This window comes from Salvelinus namaycush, chromosome 20, assembly GCF_016432855.1.
Source record: "Salvelinus namaycush isolate Seneca chromosome 20, SaNama_1.0, whole genome shotgun sequence".
In the NCBI taxonomy this organism is placed as follows: domain Eukaryota; kingdom Metazoa; phylum Chordata; class Actinopteri; order Salmoniformes; family Salmonidae; genus Salvelinus; species Salvelinus namaycush.
Window position 1 is genome coordinate 37105352 of NC_052326.1, and position 27258 is coordinate 37132609.

A 27258-nucleotide genomic window follows, 5' to 3' on the forward strand; every position below is an offset into this window, starting at 1 on the left:
TTTCATAGTATACTGTGTTTTTAAGGGTGACAGTTTTAGTACTCATCACTGCATTGTCTACCAGAAAGTTGGTTGGCCCTCTTCGATGTCAAGTTGGTTATTACATTACTAGGTTTTCATTTATAAAGCCCTTTTATAAAAAGTCCTACTGTACCTAACATCACCCAGACAGGGATGGCTAACTCTGTAAATTCCTTTGGTCTCTGAGTTAACTAAAAGCTGATTTACCTTTCTTGCTCCTTAATTGTGGAACAAGTTTCAACATGTCCTTAAATTTGATGTTCTGGTGCCTCGAGGGCAATTCAGAAATTCGATTGAGGACCTTATTACTGTTGAATGTGTTTGTTTATTATGACAGTATTTTTCTTTCTGCTTGCATTTTGTATTTATATTTTGTGTGAATTGTCTGTAATTCATGTAATTCAGGTATCATCTGTAAAAGAGACATTGGTCTCAGTATGACTCTGATAAAATAAAGGTTAAAAAAGTGGAAGTACAAGGGAGGAGCGAAAACCCTCCCTCCTTGGAATGAGTTTGACACCTGTGCTTTAAAGAATACATAAAATGTATTTGAACATTCTTGCAACAGAAGGGCAATGTTTTGTGCACCCTGATAGAAACATTGTATGAATGTCGGCACAACAGGACAGATGTTGTGTTTCGGGAACCTCTCGTGTAATATCCCCACATGGTTCTCACAACCTAATAAAATGTTTTGGGAACTTTTAAGAACACAAATATGGTTGTGTTCTGTTAACATTCTTGCCACATCAGAGGAATGTTTTGTATACCCGAATACAAAAATGGTTTCATCATCAGCACAACTGGACACATTGTGTTATTAGTAGCTTGGGGGAATGTTTTTACACCTTTCCCACAACTAAAGGAAATGTTTTGGGAACATTCACAGAACCAGTTTTGGTTGGCTGGGTGGGCTTTTTAAATCCATTGTATTCTTCACAAAATGAAAACACTGTAAGAGTACATTTCCTCAGAAATTTGTCACCTGAACATGCAGAGCTGATGTGGTGGGTCAGTAACCCTGTGATCGTAATAATCTCCTTAGGCCCACAACATGCTACACAACAATGTTACCGAGGAACAATATACAAGTGTGTGGGTTGGCGGCCGGCTGCTATCTTATTTCATGACCTCAATAAAAGCACCACCACCTCTCTCAACACATCCATCTAGCTCACTTGATCTCCTGCTCGCTCTCACTTACTAACTCAAGTTGTATTGGAAGCAAACAGCATAGTCCAAGGATTTGAGAAATCTTCAAACAGACACTTGACGGTTTACTGATCTGCTGCATGAGGTACAGTATGTGCTTTTACATTGACATTTTGAAATGTGCAGTTTCTCATCAGTCAAACTGTCATCTGTGAGATAAATAGGATGGCAGTATTAAAGGCTTTATTTTAAAGATGTAATGATATCATCAGATTAACTAAACATTTTAAATTGGATGAACTCTAATAGGTGTTTGTTAAAATATGGAATTTCGGGTTATTGGCAGATGGCTGTTATATTTTTTTATTTGGTGGAAACAAGTATATTCATATTTTACCTAGAGTTCCGCTTGACTCCTTCCAGTTTCAGTCACGATCCAATGAATGGACAAGTTAGTGGATTCTTTCAAATCTGCTATGACATACTGACTAACTATAGACCAGTTAAACAGGTAAAACAATCTCACTAATGGTTAGAACAAATCAACTTACTGTTTTGCTAGATCTGGTTTAATGCATCATTTTTCAGCCTCTGAAATAAATGTTTTAGTTGTAAACTGCTCCCTGACATGTAAATGGACTAAAATAAAGTCAAAACTATTTTCCGAAAAGGCACACAGGGTAGTATGTTAAGTTGCACTATAAGCTAAATAAACCTCTTGGCGCACAGATCCCTTTAGCGGGATCATTTTCGTAAACATCCGCCTAATTGCAGAGCGCCAAATTCCCCAAAAATTACAAAAAATATTTAATTTCATGAAATCACAAGTGCAATATACCAAAACACAGCTTAGCTTGTTGTTAATCGACCTGTCGTGTCAGATTTTGAAAATATGCTTTACAGCGAAAGCAATCCAAGCGTTTGTGAGTTTATCGATCACTAGACAAAACATTACGAACAGCTAGCAGCAATGTAGATTGGTCACGAAAGTCAGAAAAGCAATCAAATTAATCGCTTACCTTTGATGAACTTCGGATGTTTGCACTCACGAGACTCCCAGTTACACAATAAATGTTCCTTTTGTTCGATAAAGATTATTTTTATATCCAAAAACCTCCATTTGGTTGGCGCGTTATGTTCAGAAATCCACAGGCTCGAGCAGTCATGAAGGGCAGACGAAAATTCCAAATAGTATCCGTAAAGTTCGTAGAAACATGTCAAACGTTTTTTATAATCAATCCTCAGGTTGTTTTTAACATAAATAATCAATAATATTTAAACCGGACGGTAAACTATTCAATACAAGAGATAAAGAAAATGTCGAGCTAATACTTTCGCGCGCAGGAACTAATCAAAGGACATCTGGCAGTCCACTGACGCGGTTTGATATATCTCGCTCATTTTTCAGAATAAAAGCTTGAAACTATGTCTAAAGACTGTTCACAACCTGTGGAAGCCATTGGAAAATGAATCTGGTTGATATCCCTTTAAATGGAGGAAAGGCAGGCAATGGAACAGGGATTTCTTCAAAATAAGAGGCACTTCCGGGTTGGATTTCCTCAGGTTTTCGCCTGCAAAGTCAGTTCTGTTATACTCACAGACAACATTTTGACAGTTTTGGAAACTTTAGTGTTTTCTATCCTAATCTGTCAATTATATGCATATTCTAGCATCTGGGCCTGAGAAATAGGCAGCTTACATTGGGAACGTTATTTTTCCAAACATAAAAATACTGCCCTTTAGCTTCAAGAGGTTTTAACAAAGCAAACTTAAGTTTACTCAATATTGCTTTTCAATTTCAAGTACATTGAAAGAAAAAAAAAACGTTGGGTTAGCGGAGAATTCCAGGTCAACATTTTCACAATTTTAAGTCCAGCCAACTTGGATATTTAAGCAACATATTTTTATTTACAGTGTAGTAATCATGCTTTAGATATTCACCACAATGTTAAGACATTAAAACAAAAGCCTTATTTTCAACATAATATATTACTTACATTTTCAAAAGTAGTGCTTCAAAACAATAACTTTGGTATGGTATGCAACATTTCAGGACACTGTAATAGACTTTCAAAGGCTGAAATGGAGCGTACATATGAGACAGAGGTGAAGCTGAAGTTGATGAGTTCAGGAGCCAAGGCGAACGTAGAACTCCCTGATCCCAAGCCCCAGGACAGGGGCAAGTGGGGCAGCAAAACGGAGTTCTTATTGGCAGTAGCTGGACACATTGTCGGTCTGGGAAATGTATGGAGGTTCCCATACTTGTGCTATAAAAATGGAGGAGGTGAGCATCACACCACATCTTTATGTGGTCATATACATTTTAACACGCATAATGAAATTGCTCCTATATAAAAGTGTTTTACTTTGATTTTTTCAGATAAGGCTAAACTCTTAAATAATGAAACTTATTCCGCTGTAAATTAAAACGTTATTTACTTAAAGGGGCAATCTGGGATTGGTATATACAGATGAAGTCGGAAGTTTACATACACTTATGTTGGAGTCATTAAAACTCATTTTTCAACCACTCCACAAATTTCTTGTTAACAAACTATAGTTTTGGCAAGTCGGTTCGGACATCTACTTCGTGCATGACACAAGTACATTTTCCAAAAATTGTTTACAGACAGATTATTTCACTTATAATTCACTGTATCACAATTCCAGTGGGTCAGAAGTTTACATACACTAAGTTGACTGTGCCTATAAACAGCTTGGAAAATTCCAGAAAATTATGTCATGGCTTTAGAAGCTTCTGATAGGCTAATTGACATCATTTAAGTCACTTGGGGGTGTACCTGTGGATGTATTTCAAGGCCTACCTTCAAACTCAGTGCCTCTTTGCTTGACATCATTAGAAAATCAAAAGAAATCCGCCAGACCTCAGATAAAAAATTGTAGACCTCCACAAGTCTGGTTCATCCTTGGGAGCAATTTCCAAATGCCTGAAGGTACCACGTTCATCTGTACAAACAATAGTACGCAAGTATAAACGCCATGGGACCACGCAGGCGTCATACCGAAATACATCCACAGGTACACCTCCAATTGACACAAATGATGTCAATTAGCCTATCAGAAGCCTCTAAAGCCATGACATTTTCTGGAATTTTCCAAGCTGTTTAAAGGCACAGTCAACTTAGTGTATGGTAACTTCTGACCCACTGGAATTGTGATACAGTGAATTATAAGTGAAATAATCTGTCTAAACAATTGTTGGAAAAATTACTTGTGTCATGCATAAAGTAGATGTCCTTAACCGACTTGCCAAAACTATAGTTTGTTGACAAGAAATTTGTGGAGTGGTTGAAAAATGAGTCTCCAACCTAAGTGTATGTAAACTTCTGACATCAATTGTATTTTAAACTTTTAATTTAAGATATATATCCATTGATTCTTGAAGAATATAACGTAAGTGCTCATAAGCTTAGTTAAACTGTCTGTACCCCATCAACTCTAACCACAGCTGCTTTACTAGCATGTGACTTATGTGGTGATGTGTGATAGAAGACTAAGTATAAATGTACAATTTCCCTGACTTTGACAGTGGTTCAAAATGCATAGTCAATTTCAGTGTTTCATGCAAATCACTTATTAATCATTACTCCAAAAAGGGGTTTTCTTTGTCCCCTATATTTTGTTCCTGTTCACCTGCGGTATTCCCCTCTTCTTCCTGGAGATATCATTGGGCCAGTACACTAGTCAGGGTGGAATCACTTGCTGGAGGAAAATCTGCCCACTTTTTGAAGGTAAGTCAAACCTTGTTTCAAAAAACAGATAAAGCAACACCTCACGGCACAACGACTCTCCCCTATTTGACCTAGATAGTTTGTGTGTATGCATTGATATGTTGGCTACGTGTGCCTTTTTTTTATTTTTTACGTAGTTCTGTCCTTGAGCTGTTCTTGTCTATTGATGTTCTGTATTATGTCATGTTTCATGTTTTGTGTGGACCCTAGGAAGAGTAGCTGCTGCTTTTGCAACAGCTAATGGGGCTCCTAATAAAATACCAAATACCAAGTCTTAAGGATTACCTAAATTGTATCTTTATCATTGGTAGCAGAGCTCCAGACTATATGAAGCTGTCAATTAACATTTGTATGAAGTAGCCCGGTTATTGATGCCAACGAGATAGTGCTAATATGGATATACTGGTAATATGAACCTTTTGTCAAGGTTGAGGACATTTCCATTTCAATTCAGGAAGTCATTATCCTCAATTCAGGAAGTATTTCCTCATTGATAAGCCCCCCATATCAGACCCCAAATTCGTTATGTTTTCTATGTTGTCGTTTTATGATGTTGACCTCTCTCAATAGGCCTGGGCTATGGAAGCCAAGTGGTGGTTTTGTACACTGGAGTGTATTACATCATCATTCTGGCTTGGGCGTTCCTATACCTCTTCTCTTCCTTCAGCTTAGAACTCCCATGGGCCAGTTGTAAAAACAGTTGGAACACAGGTATTTTATTTTATATGTTATGCTTGTCAATAACTTATTATGGTTGTTGTCAACCACTAACTAATCATAACATAATTACCAGGTTTTTTAAGTTAAATACATGGCACAGACAATGTATTGCTGAAAGTTTATAGCTGGAAGTTAATCCACCTCAAATGTACATAAGCCATAGACTATTCTACTCATCCATGTGCTTTAATTGTTTTGTAATTTTTTCTCTCACTATAAGACAACTGTTTTGAGCCTGGCCAGAACAGCACAATTTCTTCCCATTCTCATGGGAACACTACATCCTCAGTCATAGAATTTTGGGAGTAAGTGACTTGACAATGTACACACATTTTTTTATTATGTATAAATGCATTTAAAAAAAAAAGTTAGAGTGAATGTTACTAAATAAGCATTTACACTCCCAGGAGAAGAATATTGGGCTTGTCTGGGGGAATTGAAGAGATTGGGAGTGTTCGCTGGGACCTAGCTCTGTGTCTTCTACTGTCCTGGATTATCTGTTACTTCTGTGTCTGGAAAGGAGTGAAGTCTACTGGAAAGGTAAGGTGGCATCTCTGCCATTCAGCCTGATGACACCATGAATAGTGTAAAGTTGTTAGGATGAGCCATAGACTGAGTGAAAGTAATGCTTGTCTGGTCTCCCCTCAGGTGGTCTATTTCACTGCCACCTTCCCCTATGTGATGCTGTTGGTGTTGCTAGTTCGTGGACTTACACTGCCAGGGGCCATAGATGGTATCAAGTTCTACCTCTACCCAGACCCAGCCCGCCTCGCTGACCCACAGGTAGGAACACACTTCATTGTGTCCAAAACTGAGATCCATCCCACATAAGCAAATACACTTTCTACCGCAGTTAACAATTATTTTGACATATTAATTGTTTCAGGTATGGATGGATGCTGGAAGCCAGATATTTTACTCCTATGGAGTTTGTACAGGGGTTTTGACATCTTTAGGCAGCTACAACAAGTACAACAACAACTGCTACAGGTACACAGATCTCGATCATGATTCATGACATTGTATTGAGAAGACCTATTTTGTTGTGTGAATTTAAGGCTGACTAATGTAGTCTTTTTAATTTCAGGGACTGTGTGTATCTTTGTCTACTAAACAGTGTGACTAGCTTTGTGGCTGGTTTTGCCATCTTCTCTGTACTGGGCTTCATGGCTTATGAACAGGGTATAGACATCTCAATGGTGGCTGAATCAGGTAGGTAATGCTCCGCATGTAACTTCAAACCTTAAATCTCACTATTTACAAAGTGTCTGTAATAAACCTGATATTTGCGCTAGTTTGACAACCACAGCATTGTTCAACGATGGGTAACTAGTAGACTAAATGGGACTAAAGTATGACATTTAGTACCAACGTTGTAAATACTGTGTGCCAGTAGACTAAACGCATGTTCAACCCTTTGAGGGATATCATGTGAACACAATGCTTTAATATACCACTTACAGGTCCTGGCCTGGCGTTCATCGCCTACCCTCGTGCTGTGGCCATGATGCCAGTACCCCAACTCTGGGCCATCTTCTTCTACGTCATGATCCTCCTACTGGGGTTAGACAGTGAGGTAGGTTAGAGCGTCCATGAAGGTCTACAAAATGATTTGAGGAAACACTGATTTGTGAGTCACTACATTTTAAAAGCTACTTTGCGCCTTGGGCCACTTTCACTTGGCATGAATCACTGAGGAAGCTAGCTAAGTAGCCCCAAACAATGTCTTTAGTTCAATGCCTGACTGATGATGCTAACTTGTTGGCTAGCGAGATTCAATGGTCTGCTAGCTAGCTAGCTATCATTAGCTTGCTAATGCACTTGCTGGCGTCACTATAATGCGCTAGTTAATGACAACATGAACTGTTGCTTGTCATGGTGTAGTGCAAACTGCAAAAGTAAATTACGTTTAACATTTGTACTGGCTATTGTTGTTTTGTTTGGCTTAGTGACATTGCTAATTTCTTCTTTTTGGCATTTAACTATGCAGTTAACCAAGTCAAGGTTCAAATTAACATAAGTCCCTAAGTTCCTATGAGAAATAGATCAGGAACCACACCCTTTACAGAAAGTTAAATCATTTTTGTGTGTAATCAGCTATTTTCACATTTTCAGTGACAGTAATAGCCAAAATTCCCGACGCACAAGTGCCTTTCAGACCTTAATCCCTGTATGTCTGTTCCGCTTTGTGGTATTGAGCTGCAGTGTTTTTGATCAGACTAAGATGTTGCTTGTTTGATCTATGCTCGGTTTCAGACTGTTACAACATTAGAAGCTGTGGAGGCCTTTGAGTTGTGTAGGCTATACGCAGGTAGTTATAGTATGCGTTATTATATTAGGCAATTCATAAGGTGATACCTGCTATGATTCTGATGATCTCTGTCAAATGAAATGTACCATATGCATGTTTTATCACTGCTCTTTGGGGTCTAGGCCAAGTTACTGTAAAGCACTGACAACTCTTGATGTAAAAATGGGCTTTATGAATACATTTCATTGTTTGAATGATTAATTGGTTGTTAAATTGATAGGCCTGCGTCCTCACTAGAACAACCTTTTTGCCCTTCAGTTTGTATATCACGATGCCATGGTCACAGCGATCTCAGACATGTACCCCTCTTTCTTCCACGTGGGCCATCTGCGGAAAAAACTTCTCCTGCTTGGCATCAGTGTGTGCAGCTTCCTGGTTGGCCTGCTAATGGTCACAGAGGTGAGAGTTGACAATACTGGTCGAACGGGTTTACCACAACAGATTAGTAATATGATCAGGTAGCTTTTATAGGAAGAAGAATGGGCATTTGAGCCTCTCTGTTCCCACAGACTATCAGATGACTTGCAGTGGAAATCACATGTGTTGCCTGCTACTCACAGTACTTCACATCCATTTGTCTTATTTAGAAAGATTGTTTATTAATTATTCTGCCTACCACCCACCCTCTCTGTAGGGTGGCCTGTATGTGTTTCAGCTGTTTGATTACTATGCCTGCAGTGGGATGACACTCCTGGTCTTTGCTAGTCTCCAGGCCATCTGTGTTGGGTGGTGTTATGGTGAGAAGCATCAGGATTAACCACAGATGCACAAACATTTCCAAACAAATCATTTAAAGTCCATAGAAAATAGTTTAATTCCATTTGAGGGAACATACTGAATGTATGAGTCAAAACAGTACATTTTCTCATTGTACCAATAATGTCATGTTGATAAGACTGGGTTGGATTAAGTTACTCTAAACGAGATATGTGACTCACCATCTGGTTTCGGTCTTATTTAGCAAAATGTGAAATGGTGTTTTTTACATTGGATAAGAGAGACTCAGAGCTACAAAATGGTATATCATACACTGCATTTGAGGAACAATGGGAAAGTAATTCTGATTTGAAAGTTGATTAACTTGTAAACTCGCCTTTGAATGTTTGGATATCTAGTGAAGAGCTCTTTGTCTACACCCATTCAGCATCGTTCACACCATCTTAAGCTTTAGCCCCACCCATCTCATTTCGCTCTTGGAGCGCACACTTGACGCTCTGAACAATGATTTGTTTACCTCTGGATAACATGAAAACAGCCTAACCAGCTCTGCTGGCAACAACTTTATTAAGCTTTTTTTGCAGAAGTTTACTAACACCAGCCATATTCAACGGGTGTTGTACCCACGTCACCTAACAAGCCAGCCAGCTAACGTTAGCTAGTTAAACAACAAAAAGTGCCAACAATGCCTAACACTAGGCTCTAACTACAAAAGCAAATAACTTTGGGAAACTAATAATAACGTCCGCTAGGGAGCCAGCCAGCTAACGTTACCTAGCTAACTAACAGTACACTTTAGTTTAAGACAGCTCGCGCCAGCTAGCTAGCTAAACAATGAACAGCTAGTTAAACAATGTTTAAGATTACAAACACATACACATGTCACGTAACATTAGCTAACGAGCCAGCCAGCTAACGTTAGCTAGTTAAATAACAATGAACAAAGTGCCAATAATGCCACAGTGCTGGGAGCTAACCAACCAGGTACAATGTTAGCTAGCTAACGAGAAAAGCAAACTGCTCTGGGAAACAAATAATGTCAGCTAGGGAGCCAGGCAGCTAATGCTAGCTAGCTAGCTAACAGTACACTTTAGCATGAAATGAAACCACGTGTAATATTTGAAAATTAAGCTAGCTCATGCTAGACTATCTTACATGTATACATCATCATGCATGATGGATGCGTCTCCCTGTCAGGAATGCCATACCACGGTTGCCCTTAGTTTGAAAATGTAATCCGGAGACGGGTGTTTTCTCAAGGCTCATAATTTAACAATTGTATTCATATTTACAGATGGCATACACGTTTGATATTAAGGCACATGAAAGTTCACATGTTCGAGAATGCATTTCTGCCAAAAACCACATTTTGGTAAAAAAAAAAAATACGTTCAAACGTCTCTCCTGTGAAGTCGGAACTTGTGACATACGCCTAGTTTCCTGAATCGGTCACATATGTTTTACAACTGACTAAAACTTCAATCGCGAATCATCTGTGAATCACTAAAGTGAATACATTTTATTCCCTCAAGGTGCGGAGCGGCTGTATGATAATATTGAGGACATGATTGGCTATCGACCTTGGCCATTCATGAAGTACTGTTGGATGTACATCACACCTGTCATATGCATAGTAAGTATCTTGCTAGCTGAAACAGTTGTCTCCATTTCATTAGTTAACATATGTTATTACAGTATATACAGTGGAGGAGGTGATACACTTTACTATTGTACTGCTCTTTTATCTTAGAAAAAGAAGAATAATATATATATATATATATATATATATATATATATATATATATATATATATATAAATAAATAATTCTTCTAACAAAAAGGACCAATAGTCCAATACACAAATACAATAGTTCCATCACTTGAATGTCTAAACATCTTCTAAGAATGAAAGCATACTTTAATACAAACTCCACTTGCATACAATCTACCCACTGAGCAAAAACTGCTTGAATCAACATTGTTTCCAAATAATTTCAACTCAAAAAATAAAGTTGAATCAACGTGGAAACTGATTGGATTTACAAAGTCATCAATATTAGGGCATTGTTTCAGGATAATGATCACAATTTGCGTTATCGTTTAACACGGTTTAATAAGTCTGAGAAAGTTACATGGTTAGTTCCCATAGGTGTCAGCTAAGCTATCTATTAAACTAGCGGTCTCAGTCCGGATGTTAATATTACTTCCGTTAATGAAAATTGGCAATTATAGCCCTATAACTAAACTATGTAATCAGTCAGGTCCTACATTCCCCCCCCTTCTTGAACTAAGACCATAAGTCATGAACAATTAATGGAGTCTAGCAGGTAGCCTTCTTTCACGAGTTTGTCATGGCTCTGCTTGATGTTGTTCTTGTGCTCTTGCTTCTGGCACATCTCCATGAGCAACTTCTTGTCTTTGACCTTGAATGTTCTGCTCTTGACCTGGAATATAGTCAGGTTGTGGAATGAACACAACATCCATTTCTTCTTCGGCGGGCTGGCTAGTACGAAAGTCTTTGTGTTCCAGAAGGTTCCATCTTAAACCTGGAATGTGCATCTGCCAGGTCGAGCAATAATTCGATAACAGAGAGAAACTGGTTTTCAGTGTGTGTCCTCTGGTCTCTTTACCATGACACAATCTCCAACTTGCAGTGAGGAATCCTCCTTTACATTGTTTTAGTCATAATACTTATTTTGAGTTTCCAGATATTTCTGCACTTCTACCCGTAGCTTAGAATCATCAGGTGGCTTATCAGCTGCAAAAAGTGAATGGACTGTATCCAGCGGGACTCTGAAGGTTCTTCCAAATCATGAGTTCGGTGGGTGATTTTCCTGTCACCTTGTGAGGCATTGATCTGTAGCTCAATAGTAGTGTTTAATGCATGAGAGAACTGTTTTCTTTCTTGCATCAGGGCACGAAGACCATACTTCAGGACTTTGTTAAACCTTTCCACACCTGCGTTGGCTAGTACAACAGGATACTCTGGTGCATGGTTCCAAGTAAGATATAAAGTCAGCTTGTGAATTGCGGGAACTAGAACTTGAGGCTGGCCCCATTGTGTGAACAGATCTGAAAGTCCATTGATCACAGTTGCTGTGGTCACGTTGCTTCTGGGTAAGACTTCAGGCCATTTGCTGTACAGGTCTGTAACAATGATCAGGTACTTCTGATGAGCTCGAGCTGCTTGTAGTTCTCCAAAGATGTCCACTTGGATCTTCTCCCAAGGTCTTTTAGGCCACGGTGTAGGTTGTAGTGGTGTTTTTTCTGGTATGAGTGATTTTTCACTTTGCGAAAAGCTGTGTGCTCTGCGCACTAAGCTGGTGATGTCATCGTCCATCTTTGGCCACCATACTTTGCTGTGAAGGAACTGCTTCATCTTTCTTGTTCCTGGGTGTCCTTTATGAGCTTGGGTGAGGACTCTGTCAGAGTGATTGGTGCGATCTCCTTTTCTAATGGTAGGTGCGATCTCCTCTTCCTCTTGTCTCTTATCATGTAGTATGGACTGAACAGTATGTCTCTTGTTGGACCTTTTCATCCAGCTTTCATGTAGCTTAGCACTTCACTTTGTACTGGATCGATCTGGGTGGAAGTAAGCCAGAACAGATGGTTCTGCTATTGCATGTTTCTGTTCAGCGAATACTTGGTCTTGTGCGGACATCCATTTCCGTTCTGCATCCTGGTGTAGCAACTGCCTTGGGGGTTCCGTTGTTGTTGCATAATCCGAAATGAACTTCACGTAATAGTTTGTCACTCCTAAGAAGGTTTGAAGCTCTTTCACCAACTTTGGTGCTGGCATCTTCTTGATTGCCATCACGTTGGACTGGCACAGCTTTACTCCAGCAGCGCTCACTTTGTAGGCAATGAACTAAGTTATATCTGTGCTGAAGACACATTTCCCTCTGTTCAGTGGCATTTTGAGCTTTGCAAGGTGTGTTCTTTTTTATCCTTTCCGTGGACCGTGATATTGTCAAGGTAGTGTGGAGCCCCCTTCAGGCCGGACAGCACGATGTCCATGATCTTCTGGAAAGCACTTGGCGCGGAAGCCAATCCGAAGGGTAATTGTTTGTATTGGAACACGCCCTCATGCATGATAAATGCGGTGAGATAACGAGACTCTGGGACGAGCGGAACTTGGAGATATCCACTCCTCAGATCTACTTTGAAAACTTGCGGCTCCGGCAAACTCAGTAATAATTTTGTCAATCGAAGAAAGTGGGTGTTTTCCCACTATGATCGCCTTGTTGACTTCTCGTAAGTCACAGCATGTGCAAATTTCTCCTGATTTCTTCCTGGCAACTAATGTTCTAAATCCATTCTGGAGAATAGACTGATTTGATTATGTCCTCGTGTTGCAGTCTTTTCAGATCAGCTGGTACAACGGAAGTCTTCTCAATGGTTGCACCACCGGCAGAGCATCTTTTCTCACTCTAGGCGCATGTTCAAAATCTTTAATACAGCCTAGACCTGTGCATTTTCCTTTACACACTCTGGTTCTGATTCCGTAGCAATCTGAATAGCAGGCTGTGGGAGTGCAATGGTAGGTTCTCCCTAAACCAGGTTAAAGGTCAGTGCCTGTAGCAGAGCTCATCCCATCAGTCACCATTGCATGCAACATACAGCTTAGCTTGAACTGTTTTACCTTTGTGAGACACTGGCACAACGATATATCCATCAACAGGCACACTCGATCCATAATACTGACTGATTTTAGCGTCCAGTGGCTGAAGGGGAAATTTCTGTGCTAGCTTTCCATGGTAAACATCAGTGTTCAGCAAAGACACCTGGGCTCCAGTGTCCACTGTCATATTCACTTGTATGCCACCAACAGCGCACTGATAAGAAGAAAAAACACTCTGTATTCATTGTGATGACTATGTACGTTAAATACTTACATTACTTTCCCCATCTTCATCATCATTTCTCTGTATCAGCTCTGATAGCTGAGTGTGAAGCTATAGCTGAACGACACACTACTGAAATGTCCAAACTTGTTACAGTTAATACATATTTTCCCTTTACCTGGGCAGCTTATTTTGACCTGTGACCCATTCTTCCAGTTATGACATTTCACATTTGAGCCATTTCCTCACTCTGCGTCATCTGACCGAGTCTGTTCTATTTTTCCATTTTGAATTACTGCTATGATTTTGTGAGTAATTGATTCTGCACCTCAGCTTTTGTAGCCAATGTTGCACCCTGCAGGAATTTTACTTCCTCTTTTGTAGATTCCATTGCAGTGGCTATGTCGACAGATCTAGCTAGGGTAATGTCTCCCTCATTAGCAAACGTTCCCCAAACTTGTTGCTTGTATTCTTGTTGATCAACTGATAAACTGCTCTCTAGGCTATTCCCATTCACAAGTTCTTGCTAGCTGCCTGAGCTCTGCTACAGACATTGCCACAGATTCACCCTGTTGCTGTGTTAGTCTAAAACGTACCACGTTTGGTTGTTAAGTTCGTTTTGGGTTGAAAATGTGCATCTAGCAACACAATAGCATGCTCAACGTCAACATCACCTGGTAGTGTAGCAAAGATTCATTGTCCCTAAATAATGAAGAAGAATCGCCAAATGTTGCTCCTTTGGAACTCTGGTAGCTACTGGTAAGTTCTAAAGTATTGTTTTCATATTTTCCATTGTAGAGAATGGTTGCCTTGTGCGGCCAGAAAAGGCTGGATCAGTGCTAAAAATGAGGACGCATTCATCTCGTTAACGGGCTCGGGTTGATCTCCCTCTTGTACCACTGGCGCGTACTGTACTGGCGCTTGTTGTATCGCCTCGGCGTTGTCTTCATTTGCAGATGTTCAGTCGTAAATTCTTCAACGCCATATTAGTTTCTTAGGCTAATGATCACAACTTGTGTTATTGCTTAACAAAGTTGAATAAATATTAGAAAGTTACATGGTTAGTTCCCATAGCTGTCAGCTATCTATTAATGTTTCGGTATGATATGTTGGACAAAGGAATAAAGACAGACACCAATGTTAAGTTCAATAGCCTTGTTCATGCATTGTACAAATCTCTACACCCGGAGTCCGGGGAACAGTCCGGCTAGTCGATTACCTATCAACTAGACTCCGTAACATCATCCTTTTCAATAGAAAGTGCAAACATAATGGCATAACATTAAGTTCTTAACAGTCATAACAATTGAAAAAGCATGAAATTTTCCTTTTACTCCAGTTGTCATCTTCCTTTTTTTTTTATAAACAGAGGACAAGTTAACACAGTCTCTTGCTTACTTAGTAAGCCTGTCGGGTGGCTTGCACAGCCGACCCACCTGTGAGTAAGTATTGGCTCTGACAGGAGTAGGATTAGGGCCACGAGCTGGAGAGCTTGGTGGGGTAGAAGCCTCACCTTCAGTTGGCTCATGTCTCAATTCTGCGCCCCTTAACCTTAGGCCTGGACTGTGATTCAGCTCATCTAGGTGAGTGTATGGTGTGTTCTGGTTTGTTGTCTGCTCTGCTACGCGCAGATCCACCCGATTGCGACGATAGAGGGAGCCACCAACATCCACCAGGTAAGAACGTGGTGCAACTCTGTAGGCATGTGCCCAGCCTCCAAAGTCCTGTGTGGTCTCCCGGCAGCGGTTTCATCCTTATCGTTTCACCCACCTCCAGCTCTGGTAGTTCTCGAGCAGTCCGGTCGTAGGAGCACTTAGCGAGCTGCTTTCTGTGACGCAGTTAGTCCGTAACGCCAGCCATGACACAGGGCTCAAGTAGCTTGTTAGCTACAGGGATGGTAGTCTTCAGACGTCTGGACAGAAGGCGTTGTGCTGGGCTGCTGTCCATGTTTTCGGTGGGTGTGTTCCTCCACTGTAAGATCGCTTTCCATGGGTCGTTGCTGTCACGCAAGACCCTGCTTAACAGGTTCTTTGCAATCTTGACAGCTGACTGCCTTGCCATTTGCTTTTGGGTGTCTTGGAGAGGAGGTCACGTGGTCAAACTCCCATTCTGAGGCGAAACGCTTGAACTGTGCAGTGAATTGTGGGCCATTGTCCGTGATTACCTTATCAGGCTGACCTTGCCTTGCAAACTGCGTCTTGCAGCTCTTTATGACCGTCTATGCAGACAAGTCAGGGAGCAGTTCAATTTCCCAAAAGTCAGAGTAGTGATCAACAATGAGTATATAGTCCTTTTGTCTGTGTCTGAATAAGTCCATGCGGACGATTTGCCAGGCCCTTGTGGGCAGTTCGTGTGACATCATGGTTTCCTTTTGCTGTTCATGAGCATACTCGTTGCATGTGGTACAGCTGCTGACAAAGTCTTTCATTTCTGCTTGCATGTTTGGCCAGTATAATGTTTCACGAGCCTGGCGGTAGCATGCGTCACCTCCAACGTGACTGGAGTGTATGCAGGTAAGCATCTCTGGACGTAGTGATTTGGGAATAATGACCTTCTGACCTCTGAACAAGACGCCATTTTGCACGCTGATCTCATCTCAAAAGGTCCAGTATTCTCTCACTGTGAAAGGTGTCTCCTCTTTCAGGTACGGCCAACCTGAGAGAGCCATGGACTTCAGTGACTGTAGGTGTTCGTCCTTGTCAGTGTGTTGCCTGATCTGGGCTAGGCGGTGATCTGTGACGTTTAAGTAGTCTGCCTGATTGATCTGTTGAACATCTTGTTGTTCCTGCTGTAGCGAACAGATGGCATGCCGCTGATAGGCAGTGCCTCTGCCTGTACATTGTGCTGTTGCCCTGCTCAGTGTGTCGCTGATGTACATCTCTGGTCCTGGCTTGTAAATGACTTTCAGGCTGTAGTTTTGCAGAGTCAGGAGCATGCTTTGAAGCCTCTTGGGCGTGTTGAGGAGAGGTTTACCGAATATGGCAATGAGTGGTTTGTGGTCAGTTTCAGAGGTGACCAGCTCTTGACCATATAAGTAGTGATGGAATCGCTGGCAGGAGAAGACGATGCTGAGGCACTCTTTCTCAATTTGTGCATAGTTTTGTTCGGTGGGGGTGAGCACTCTCGAGGCAAATGCAACGGGCTGGCCTTCCTGCATCAGACTGCTGATAGGTGTGGCATGAACTTTGCAAGATAGTTTGCAAAGCCGATGAGACGCTGTACTCCTTTTGCATCAGACCGGTTTGGCATGTCGAGGATCGCTCTGACCTTGTCTGGGTCCGGCTTCAGGCCTTTTGCCGAGAGAATATGGCCATGGAAGTGGACGTCTTTCACCTTGAACTGCAGCTTCTTCAGGCCAAGACGAAGCTTAACTGATCGGCAGCGCTCCATCAGTGCCAGGAGCTTCACATCGTGGTCGTGTTCTGCTTCTTCGTCTGTGTCACCACAGCCTACGATCAGGACATCATCGGCGATGGGTTCAATGCCCTTGAGCCCAGCCAGTAACTCGTGCTGCTTGCGTTGGTATACCTCAGGCGCCACTGAGACACCAAATGGGAGCTTGAGCCAGCGTTTCCGACCCCAGGGGTTCCAGAAGGTAGTCATGAAGCTGCTTTCTTCGTCCAGCTTGCATTGAAGGAATGCATCTCGGGCATCCACCAAGGTGAAAATCCTGGCCTTGGGAAGCTTGTAGAGGACATCCTCTAGTTTCGGCATGATGTAGTGGGATCGTTTCAGTTTCACTATGACCATATTGCCGATCCAGTCAGTTCGTTCAGTCACAGATGTCGTGTGGCCATCGGCCTCATACTTGTCCAGCTGGGCCTTCATAGCCACTTTCATTGCAATGGGCACATTGCGAGGAGCACACTGGACTGGAGTGACGCTCTCATCCAATTCAAAGTGTACCTCCACAGGCACCGATTCAATGGGCCTGTTGAATACATTGTCATATCTGCTGAGTAGTTGTTCTCTGGACAGGGGGTCCATGCTGGACATGCTCCACAATGTGCAGGTCATTTGGTACAGTGAACTGCATCAGTCCCAGGCGTTCTCATTTAGAGCCTGAGAGGAGAGGATGTTGACTGGTTTTCACAATCTCAAACTCCAGCTTGTGTTTGCGTCCCCGAATAACACATTCGGTCTCAAAGGTACCCATAGAGCTCATTAGCTCTCCTGAGTACAGCTTTAGTCTAGTATCGCTGGGCAATAGATGTGTGTCAGGTGCCAGATAGATTTTGTCTTTGTAGCTCATTACGTTGCATGTAGCACCAGAATCCAGTTGACATTGTTGTTGCTTGTTGTGTAATCGTAGTGTCACAAACCATTTCTTCCCTCGAGTGTACAGCACCAATGGATTTATGCATGTAAATGTCACTTTCACTGTTCTGAACATTGAGTGACATCATCAACACAGTGAATCTTGCCCTCACTCACCCTTCTTTTGCTTATGAGACACACTTTTGCAAAGTGATTATCAGTTCCACAAGCTCTGCATGGTATTCCGTAGGCAGGGCAGTGCTCTTTGCCACGTGTGTGTGTGTGTATTCCCTCTGTGTTCACCGTTCGTGGTGAATTACTCTGCCTCGATTGGTTTTGTCTGAATGTCTGCCTGGCAACAGCGTGAACAGTATCAACGTCGGAGCGTGGGGTTTTGATTTCCATTGCTCTCATTCTCATGTCAGTGACTTCAGTAGTGCGGCACATTTCAATGGCAGTTAATAATGTTAAGCCTCTCTCTCTCAGTAGACGCCGGCGCATATCCTCATTTGCAAATCCCAGTACTATTTTGTCACGAATCAAATCATCTTTCAATTCACAAGTGGCGGATTTTTCTTTCAAACGGGTTACAAAGTTATGTACTGACTCACCCTCTTCCTGTTTGCAGCTTCCGAAAACGAACCACTCGTAAATGATGTTTCTGGAGGGTTTGAAGTAATTCTCCAATGCACACAATATAGCCTTTGCATCACACTGTTGTCGTGCTGTAAGGGTGAGATTTTGCCGGAAGATATGCCTGCATTCTCTGCCCATTAAACTCTTCAGAGTTGCCGCTTGTACCTCGTTGGGTTTCTCATGTAGACCGGTCGCCAGCGCATAGTCCTCGAATACATCCCTGAAGTTTTCCCAATTAGTATTCCAGTCCCCTGTGAGAACCATGGGATTTGGTGGCGGAATGTTCACTGCCATAGCAATGGAATAGGAGATTTCTTTGCCTTCAGCCATTGAGGTACGTAGTGATGCTAGCTAGCCAGCTAACAACGAGTTGATCAGTGCTGTGACTAGGAAACGGCGTGTGTTCGCATATGGAACGTGACTGCGCCTATACTGTACTTAGCTACAAAAATAACAAACGTGTGGTTTTCGAGCCACTTCTGATACCATGTTTTGGTATGATATGTTGGATAAAGGAATAAAGACACCAATGTCAAGTTCAATAGCCTTGTTCATGCATTGTACAAATCCCCTCCCGGGGAACAGTCCGGCTAGTCGATTACCTATCAACTAGACTCCGTAACAATTAACTAGCCTATCAGTCTCAGTCCGAATGATAATGTTACTTCCGTTAATGAACATTGGTAATTGTAGTCCTTTAATATAACTGAACTATGTAGTCAGTCAGGTCCTACATCACCCAACTTTTAACCTAATCCAAAGACATGGTGACATTGGTTGTTGATTTCCTGTTAGTTGACAACTCAACCAAATGTAAATCAAATCTATACGTAGAACTGATGTCTGTGCCCAGTTGGTAATATTGTATCGGACACTACTTTGCCAACAGTATTGATATTCTGTGGTGTAGGTATAAAGATGTAAGTCTCCTCATCAAACAGATGCACGTCTCTCTCATGACTGATAGCTTTTAAACTCTGGTTTATCTTTGAAGTAAGAACCAAGAAGAATGTCTAATTCTTGACTTCGTCCCCCAGGCTTTTCTAGAAGCTGAACCTCTAGCTTTAAGAGGCTTTTTTAGAACCACAGGTTTTTTTCTCACTGTAAAATCGCTCTGAATTAGAACATCTGCTAAATGATTAAAGTAAAAATGTAGAATTTCTATAACCTGTTTAAACAAATGCTTAGGGTATTGACAAATTTTCTCCATCTCACTCGGGTTGGCTCATGTTTTTCCAAGTGCTGAATAGACTTTCTGCTTAAACAATGTTCTTTGTATGTCCTCGACCACTTCTGTCTCTTTTTATAGGGTACGCTTGTCTTCTCCCTGGTCAAGTATACCCCCCTCAAGTTCAACAACACTTATGAGTACCCCTGGTGGGGCTACGCCATTGGTGGATTCTTCACTCTCTCCTCGACGTTACTGGTACCTCTCTGGATGCTGTACAAGATGAGTGTCACCGCTGGTTCACTGCGGCAGGTACAGAGAAACGCTGAGTTTTAAACATGATTAAGTGGTCCATATCATAGTCGTTTCATTTTCTATCATCTTTAATGTAGCTAAAAAAAAAATGACGACAATGGCATATTCTGATTCCTTGAAATGATTCCTTCAAATGTCCTACAAGAGGAAAATCTTAGCATAGCTCACACATTTTATAACTTTATTTGTATAGCATTTTAATAATACTGTCACGCGGGACTAGGTGAGCGAAAGAACCAGACGCAGAGAGAGAGAGCCGCTTAGGAAAAATAATCCTTATATTTACTTTTTTACAACAAACTGAATAAGCCCGAACATCCAGGGCGCAGTGAAAACACTTGCCAAACACCCAACATACACACACGTAACAAAAACAATCCCGCACAAAACAAGGGCGGGTCAAACTCCTAATTATAGGGAAGCTCATTACGAAACAAAAACAACAGGTGCAACTAATAAGACAAAACAACCAGACAAACGAAAAAGGGATCGGTGGCGGCTAGTAGGACGGTGACGACGACCGCCGAGCACCGCCCGAACAGGCAGGGGAGTCAACTTCGGCGGAAGTCGTGACAGTACCCCCCTCCTGACGCGCGGCTCCCGCAGCGCGCCGCCACCGGCCTCGAGGACGACCCGGAGGGCGAGGTGCCGGGCGATCCGGGTGGAGGCGGTGGAAGTCTCTCAGTAGAGTAGGATCTAAAATGTCCCCCACCGGAACCCAGCATCTCTCCTCCGGACCGTACCCCTCCCAGTCCACGAGGTACTGTAGGCCCCTCACCCGGCGTCTCGAGTCCAGAATGGCACGTACTGTGTACGCCGGGGACCCCTCGATCTCCAGAGGGGGTGGAGGGACCTCAGGCACCTCACCTTCTTGCAGGGGACCAGCCACCACCGGCCTGAGGAGAGACACATGAAACGAGGGGTTAATACGGTAATACCTAGGGAGTTGTAACCTATAACACACCTCGTTTATTCTCCTCAGGACTTTAAACGGCCCCACACACTGCGGCCCCAGCTTCCGACAGGGCAGGCGGAGAGGCAGGTTTCGGGTCGAGAGCCAGACCCTGTCCCCCGGTGTGAACACGGGGGCCTCACTGCGGTGCTGGTCAGCGCTCCTCTTCTGCCGTTGTCCTGCTAACTTTAGCGATTCCTGGACGGCTTTCCAGGTGTCCTTGGAGCGCTGTACCCAGTCCTCTACCGCAGGAGCCTCGGTCTGACTCTGGTGCCATGGGGCCAGGACCGGCTGGTAACCTAACACACACTCAAACGGGGACATGTTCGTTGAGGAGTGGCGGAGGGAGTTCTGAGCGAGCTCAGCCCAAGGAACATACCTCGCCCACTCACCAGGCCGGTCCCGGCAATATGACCGCAGAAACCTGCCCACATCCTGGTTTACGCGCTCCACCTGCCCATTACTCTCGGGGTGAAAACCCGAGGTCAAACTGACCGAGACCCCCAGTCTTTCCATAAACGCCCTCCAAACTCTGGACGTGAATTGGGGGCCCCGATCAGAAACGATGTCCTCAGGCACCCCATAGTGTCGGAAGACATGGGTAAACAAGGCCTCCGCAGTCTGCAGGGCCGTAGGGAGACCGGGCAACGGGATGAGACGGCAGGACTTAGAAAACCGATCCACAACGACCAAAATCGTAGTACTTCCCTGGGACGGGGGAAGATCGGTAAGAAAGTCCACCGATAAATGTGTCCACGGCCGTTGTGGAACGGGGAGGGGCTGTAACTTCCCTCTAGGCAAGTGCCGAGGAGCCTTGCTCTGAGCGCACACCGAGCAGGAGGAGACATAAAATCTCACGTCCTTAGCCAACGTGGGCCACCAGTATCTCCCTCTAAGACTCCGCACTGTCCTTCGATGCCCGGATGACCCGAGGAGGGGAGAGTATGAGCCCAACGGATTAGCTTATCCCGGACCCCTCCCGGCACGTACTGAACCCCCGCTGGACAGTTAGGAGGGGTCTGCTCTAACCGTGAGGCTCTCTCTATCTCCGCGTCCACCTCCCATACCACCGGTGCCACGAGACATGAAGGTGGAATGATGGGAGTTGGCTCAACGGACCGCTCCTCGGTATCATAGAGACGGGACAGCGCGTCGGCCTTGGTGTTTTGGGAGCCTGGTCGGTACGAGATGGTGAACTGAAACCTGGTGAAAAACATGGCCCATCTAGCCTGACGCGGATTTAGTCTCCTCGCTTCCCGGATGTACTCGAGATTACGATGGTCAGTCCAGATGAGAAAAGGGTGTTTCGCCCCCTCAAGCCAATGTCTCCACACCTTCAGAGCCTTGACTACAGCTAACAACTCCCGGTCCCCCACATCATAGTTTCGCTCCGCCGGACCGAGCTTCCTCGAAAAGAAGGCACAAGGGCGGAGCTTGGGTGGTTCGCCCGAGCGCTGGGACAGCACGGCCCCGACCCCCGCCTCGGACGCGTCCACCTCCACTATGAACGCTAAAGAGGGGTCCGGATGCGCCAACACGGGCGCATTGGTAAACAGCTCCTTCAGACGACTGAAAGCTCTGTCCGCCTCTGCTGACCAACGCAAGCGCACCGGTCCTCCCTTCAGCAGTGAGGTAATGGGAGCAGCCACCTGACCAAAACCCCGGATAAACCTCCGGTAGTAATTGGCAAACCCTAAAAACCGCTGCACCTCTTTCACCGTGGTCGGAGTCGGCCAATTACGCACGGCTGTAACGCGGTCATCCTCCATCACCACCCCGTAGGTGGAAATACGATAACCCAGGAAGGAAACGGCCTGTTTGAAGAACTCACATTTCTCCGCCTTGCAATACAGGTCATGCTCCAGCAGTCGCCCAAGTACCTTACGCACCAGAGACACATGCGCCGCGCGGGTGGCAGAGTAGATCAAGATGTCATCAATGTACACTACCACTCCCTGCCCGAGCAGGTCTCGGAGAATCTCATCTACGAAGGATTGAAAGACAGCTGGAGCATTTTTCAACCCATATGGCATGACGCGGTACTCATAATGGCCAGATGTAGTACTAAATGCGGTTTTCCACTCATCTCCTCCCCGGATACGCACCAGATTATACGCACTCCTCAGGTCCAATTTTGTGAAGAAGCGTGCCCCGTGAAATGATTCCACCGCCGTAGCGATGAGAGGTAGTGGGTAACTAAACCCCACTGTGATGGAATTTAGACCTCGATAATCAATGCACGGGCGTAAACCGCCATCCTTCTTCTTCACAAAAAAGAAGCTCGAGGAGACAGGTGATGCGGAGGGCCGAATGTATCCCTGTCCCAGTGATTCAGTAACATATGTCTCCATAGCCGCTGTCTCCTCCTGGGACAAAGGATACACGTGACTCCTAGGAAGTGCAGCGTTCTCCAGGAGGTTTATCGCGCAGTCCCCTCGTCGATGGGTGGTAATTGGGTCGCCTTCTTTTTACTGAAGGCGATAGCCAAATCGGCATATTCAGAGGGAATGCGCACGGTGGAAACCTGGTCTGGACTCTCCACCGTAGTCGCACCAACGGCAACTCCTATACACCTGCGTGAACACTCCTCTGACCACCCCTTAAGAGCCCCCCTGTTGCCAGGAAATCACCGGGTTGTGCTGAGCTAGCCAGGGAATTCCCAACACCACTGGAAACGCAGGTGAGTCGATAAGGAACAGACTAATCTGCTCCTTATGACTACCCTGCGTTACCATGTCCAGTGGTACCGTGGCCTCCCTGACCATTCCTGACCCTAATGGTCGGCTATCTAAGGAGTGCACGGGGAAAGGTAGGTCTAACGACACAAGGGGAATCCCTAGCCTTAATGCGAGCCACCGATCAATGAAATTCCCAGCTGCGCCTGAATCGACTAGCGCCTTATGCTGTAGAGAGGGAGAAAACCCGGGGAAATAGGTTAACACATACATATGACTGACAGGAAGCTCTGGGTAAGTCTGGTGCTGACTCACCTGGGGTGATCGAGTAGTGTTCCGCCTGCCCTCCCGACTCCCAGAAGAGTTCCTCCAGCACCGGTCGGCCGTGTGCCCTCGCCGACCACAACTGGTGCAGGAGGACACTCCTCCTCCGGTCCCCCTTGATGCTGCCCCCCCTAACTCCATAGGGATAGGAGCAGGAGGGCTGGGATGTGGAAACGACAGGACCTGTTCCGAACGTCCGCGGGCAGCCAGCAGGTTGTCGAGACGGATGGCCATGTCAATAAGTTCGTCCAGCGTGAGTGTGGTGTCCCGACACGCTAGCTCCCTGCGGACGTCCTCCCTAAGGCTACATCGAAAATGGTCGATTAAGGCCCTGTCGTTCCACCCTGCTCCTGCAGCCAAGGTCCTGAACTCCAGGGCAAAGTCCTGTACGCTCCTCGTCTCCTGACGCAGGTGGAACAGCCGTTCACCCGCCGCACGACCCTCTGGTGGGTGGTCAAACACAGCTCGGAATCGGCGGGTGAACTCAGGGTAATGATCCCTCGCCGAGTCTGGGCCATTCCACACTGCGTTGGCCCATTCAAGAGCTCGTCCAGTCAAACAGGAGACGAGGGCGCTCACGCTCTCCTCTCCGGAGGGAGTAGGACGAACGGTCGCCAGGTAAAGCTCCAGCTGGAGAAGAAACCCCTGACACCCGGCCGCCGTTCCATCATACTCCCGTGGGAGCGCCAGCCGAAGAGCCCCGGAGCCAGATGCTGTAACAGGAACAGGAGGTGCTGGAGGAGGGGGTGCTGGAGATGAGGTGGGAAGGCCACTCCTCTCCCATCGATCCATCCTCTCCATCATTTGGTCCATAGCCGACCCAATTCTGTGGAGAACACTGGTGTGATGGAGGACCCTTTCCTCCATCGATGGGAGAGGAGACGCGGCTGCTCCTGCTGGTTCCATTTTTGTTTGGTGCGGGATTCTGTCACGCGGGACTAGGTGAGCGAAAGAACCAGACGCAGAGAGAGAGAGCCGCTTAGGAAAAATAATCCTTATATTTACTTTTTTACAACAAACTGAATAAGCCCGAACATCCAGGGCGCAGTGAAAACACTTGCCAAACACCCAACATACACACACGTAACAAAAACAATCCCGCACAAAACAAGGGCGGGTCAAACTCCTAATTATAGGGAAGCTCATTACGAAACAAAAACAACAGGTGCAACTAATAAGACAAAACAACCAGACAAACGAAAAAGGGATCGGTGGCGGCTAGTAGGACGGTGACGACGACCGCCGAGCACCGCCCGAACAGGCAGGGGAGTCAACTTCGGCGGAAGTCGTGACAAATACAGATAAACGTGTTTCACATCACAAAAGTAATAACAAAGACCGGAGGAAGGAGAACGGAAGATGGCTAATTAAAATCATACACTAAAAGCATCCTTATAAAAGTGTCTTCTGCAGGGTTTTTAAAAGACGCAAAACATACACAGCATAAAAACTGCTGGAAACAAACAATAGTAACAGTCAGACATGCAGTGCATTCAGAAACGTTTTCCACATTGTTACTTTACAGCCATATTCTAAAATTTGGTAAAAAAAGTTTCTGATCAATCTACACACAGCACCACATAATGACAAAGCAAAAACAGGTTTTTAGAAATGTAGAATAATTTGCAACAACACCCATGACAATATATCCTCCAAAACACCAGCTTCTCTGGCATTATCAATTACTTATAAAAACTGTTTGGTTCGAGCCTTGAATGCTGATTGGCTGAAAGCTGTGGTATCAGACTGTATACCACGGGTATGAAAAAACATTTATTTTTACTGCTCTAATTACATTGGTAACCAGTTTATAATAGCAACAGGGCACCTCGGGCATTTGTGGTATAGTGCCAAGATACCACGGCTAAGGGCTCTTAGTCACGACAACGCCATATTATTGCCCATGATTTTGGAATAAGATGTTTGACGAGCAGGTGTCTACATACTTTTGGTCATGTAGTGTAGCTCTCCTCAGTAGAATCAAAACAGACTGAGGGGAAAATCCTACTGCTTACTTGAAAGTACTGCTGGCCAGAGTAATCCACGACTGAACAAATCGATACTCTCACAATCCCTGGATATGGAAAATAACAAAAACTAATGAAAGGATTTAGATGAAATACAAAAGACAATATTAATACTCGTTTACACTAGCAACAAACTATTTAGCTAGCTTCAAGCCTAGTGTTTTTAATTATTTAACTAGGCAAGTCAGTTAAAAACAAATTCTTATTTACAATGACAGCCTACCCCGGACAATGATGAGCCAATTGTGCACCGCCCTATGGGACTCCCAATCACGGCCGGATGTACTACAGCCTGGATTCAAACCAGGGACTGTAGTGATGCCTCTTGCACTGAGATGCAGTGCCTTAGAACACTGCACCACTTGGGAGCCCAAATGTGCAATGTGATCTCCTCATAATGAACAGTGTTGAGTGTCCTGACAAAGGCAAACTATTCTAGCTATGCCAGGCAAAATTGGGCATCATTAAATTTGGATGAATCCAAATGAATGTAAATAGAAAACAGCTTAAACACATATGCGGCTACTTTGCTAGTGATATTCTGACTGCAGAGATTGTGACTGTGTTAGCCATAGCTAGTTGGCAAGGGATACGAACGTTGCCAGCGAGCATGGCAATGGAACGAACTGGGTTGCATCCATAAATATAGAACTAACGAACAAACGACTGGGTCGCGTCTCTAGCAACCAAAAGATGAGAAAGTATGTATGTGGTATAAGCGGAATAAACACCTCCATTCTGTACGTTACCTTGGAAAAATGTACTGTGCCTCGTCCCGCTGCGTAGGCCATTATTTCCAAGGTACTGTACAGAACGTTGCCGTTTAACATTTACTTATTTCAGCCCAGCACCAGTATTCTGAAATGTAGGATATGCATATCACCCACTCTTTTTCTTCATATTATGATTGCATTCCCTCCTAACAGAGAATGAAAGTGTTAACCAGTCCAGCAGAGGATCTACCCAAACCCATGTCACAGAAGGAGGCCCTCAACCCATCCGAAGTGTTTCAGACGTTCACAGAACTTTGCACATTACGGACACCAAACCAAACCCCTACAGTCGCCAGCTCCCAGCTGAGTGCAGCACCAGCACAGACAGTGCCCATTAACACCTTGAACATGGAAACTTAAAAGAACCCATGGTGTAGTGGGAAACATTTGTCTCTTTGCACATGAACTCTGACCCCGGAGACAGGGGTTCGATGCAAGGTGTCCTAATCTTTTCCCTCTCTGTTTCTCATTTATATGAAATAAAATAAGAAAAATTAAAGACAACAAACACTGCCACAGATGGGTGTGAAATTCTCTGAAAGTACATACACACACATGCAAGAGCACTGCCCTTCTGAAACAGTACACAGACAAAAAAAATAAAACTTTGTCAC

General features: G+C 44.1%; 1 protein-coding gene across 1 annotated transcript; it reads left to right on the forward strand.

Moving 5' to 3' along the window:
- Window positions 1-3255: 3255 nt before the first annotated feature.
- Window positions 3256-27004, forward strand: slc6a22.2 (solute carrier family 6 member 22, tandem duplicate 2). Its single transcript, XM_039015208.1, has 14 exons — window positions 3256-3457; window positions 4791-4925; window positions 5496-5636; window positions 5866-5950; window positions 6053-6185; window positions 6294-6428; window positions 6532-6635; window positions 6733-6857; window positions 7109-7221; window positions 8215-8355; window positions 8591-8693; window positions 10206-10306; window positions 19720-19890; window positions 26798-27004. Exons 1-14 carry the CDS (start codon window positions 3256-3258, stop codon window positions 27002-27004), a joined length of 1896 nt encoding a protein of 631 aa, XP_038871136.1.
- Window positions 27005-27258: the final 254 nt, after the last annotated feature.

Coding starts and splice junctions, on each gene's coding strand:
- slc6a22.2 (XM_039015208.1), top strand. CDS start 3,256: ATGGAGCGTACATATGAGACAGAGGTGAAGCTGAAGTTGATGAGTTCA. Junction 3,458..4,790: donor GTGCTATAAAAATGGAGGAG/GTGAGCATCACA, acceptor TACTCCAAAAAG/GGGTTTTCTTTGTCCCCTAT. Junction 4,926..5,495: donor AATCTGCCCACTTTTTGAAG/GTAAGTCAAACC, acceptor CTCTCTCAATAG/GCCTGGGCTATGGAAGCCAA.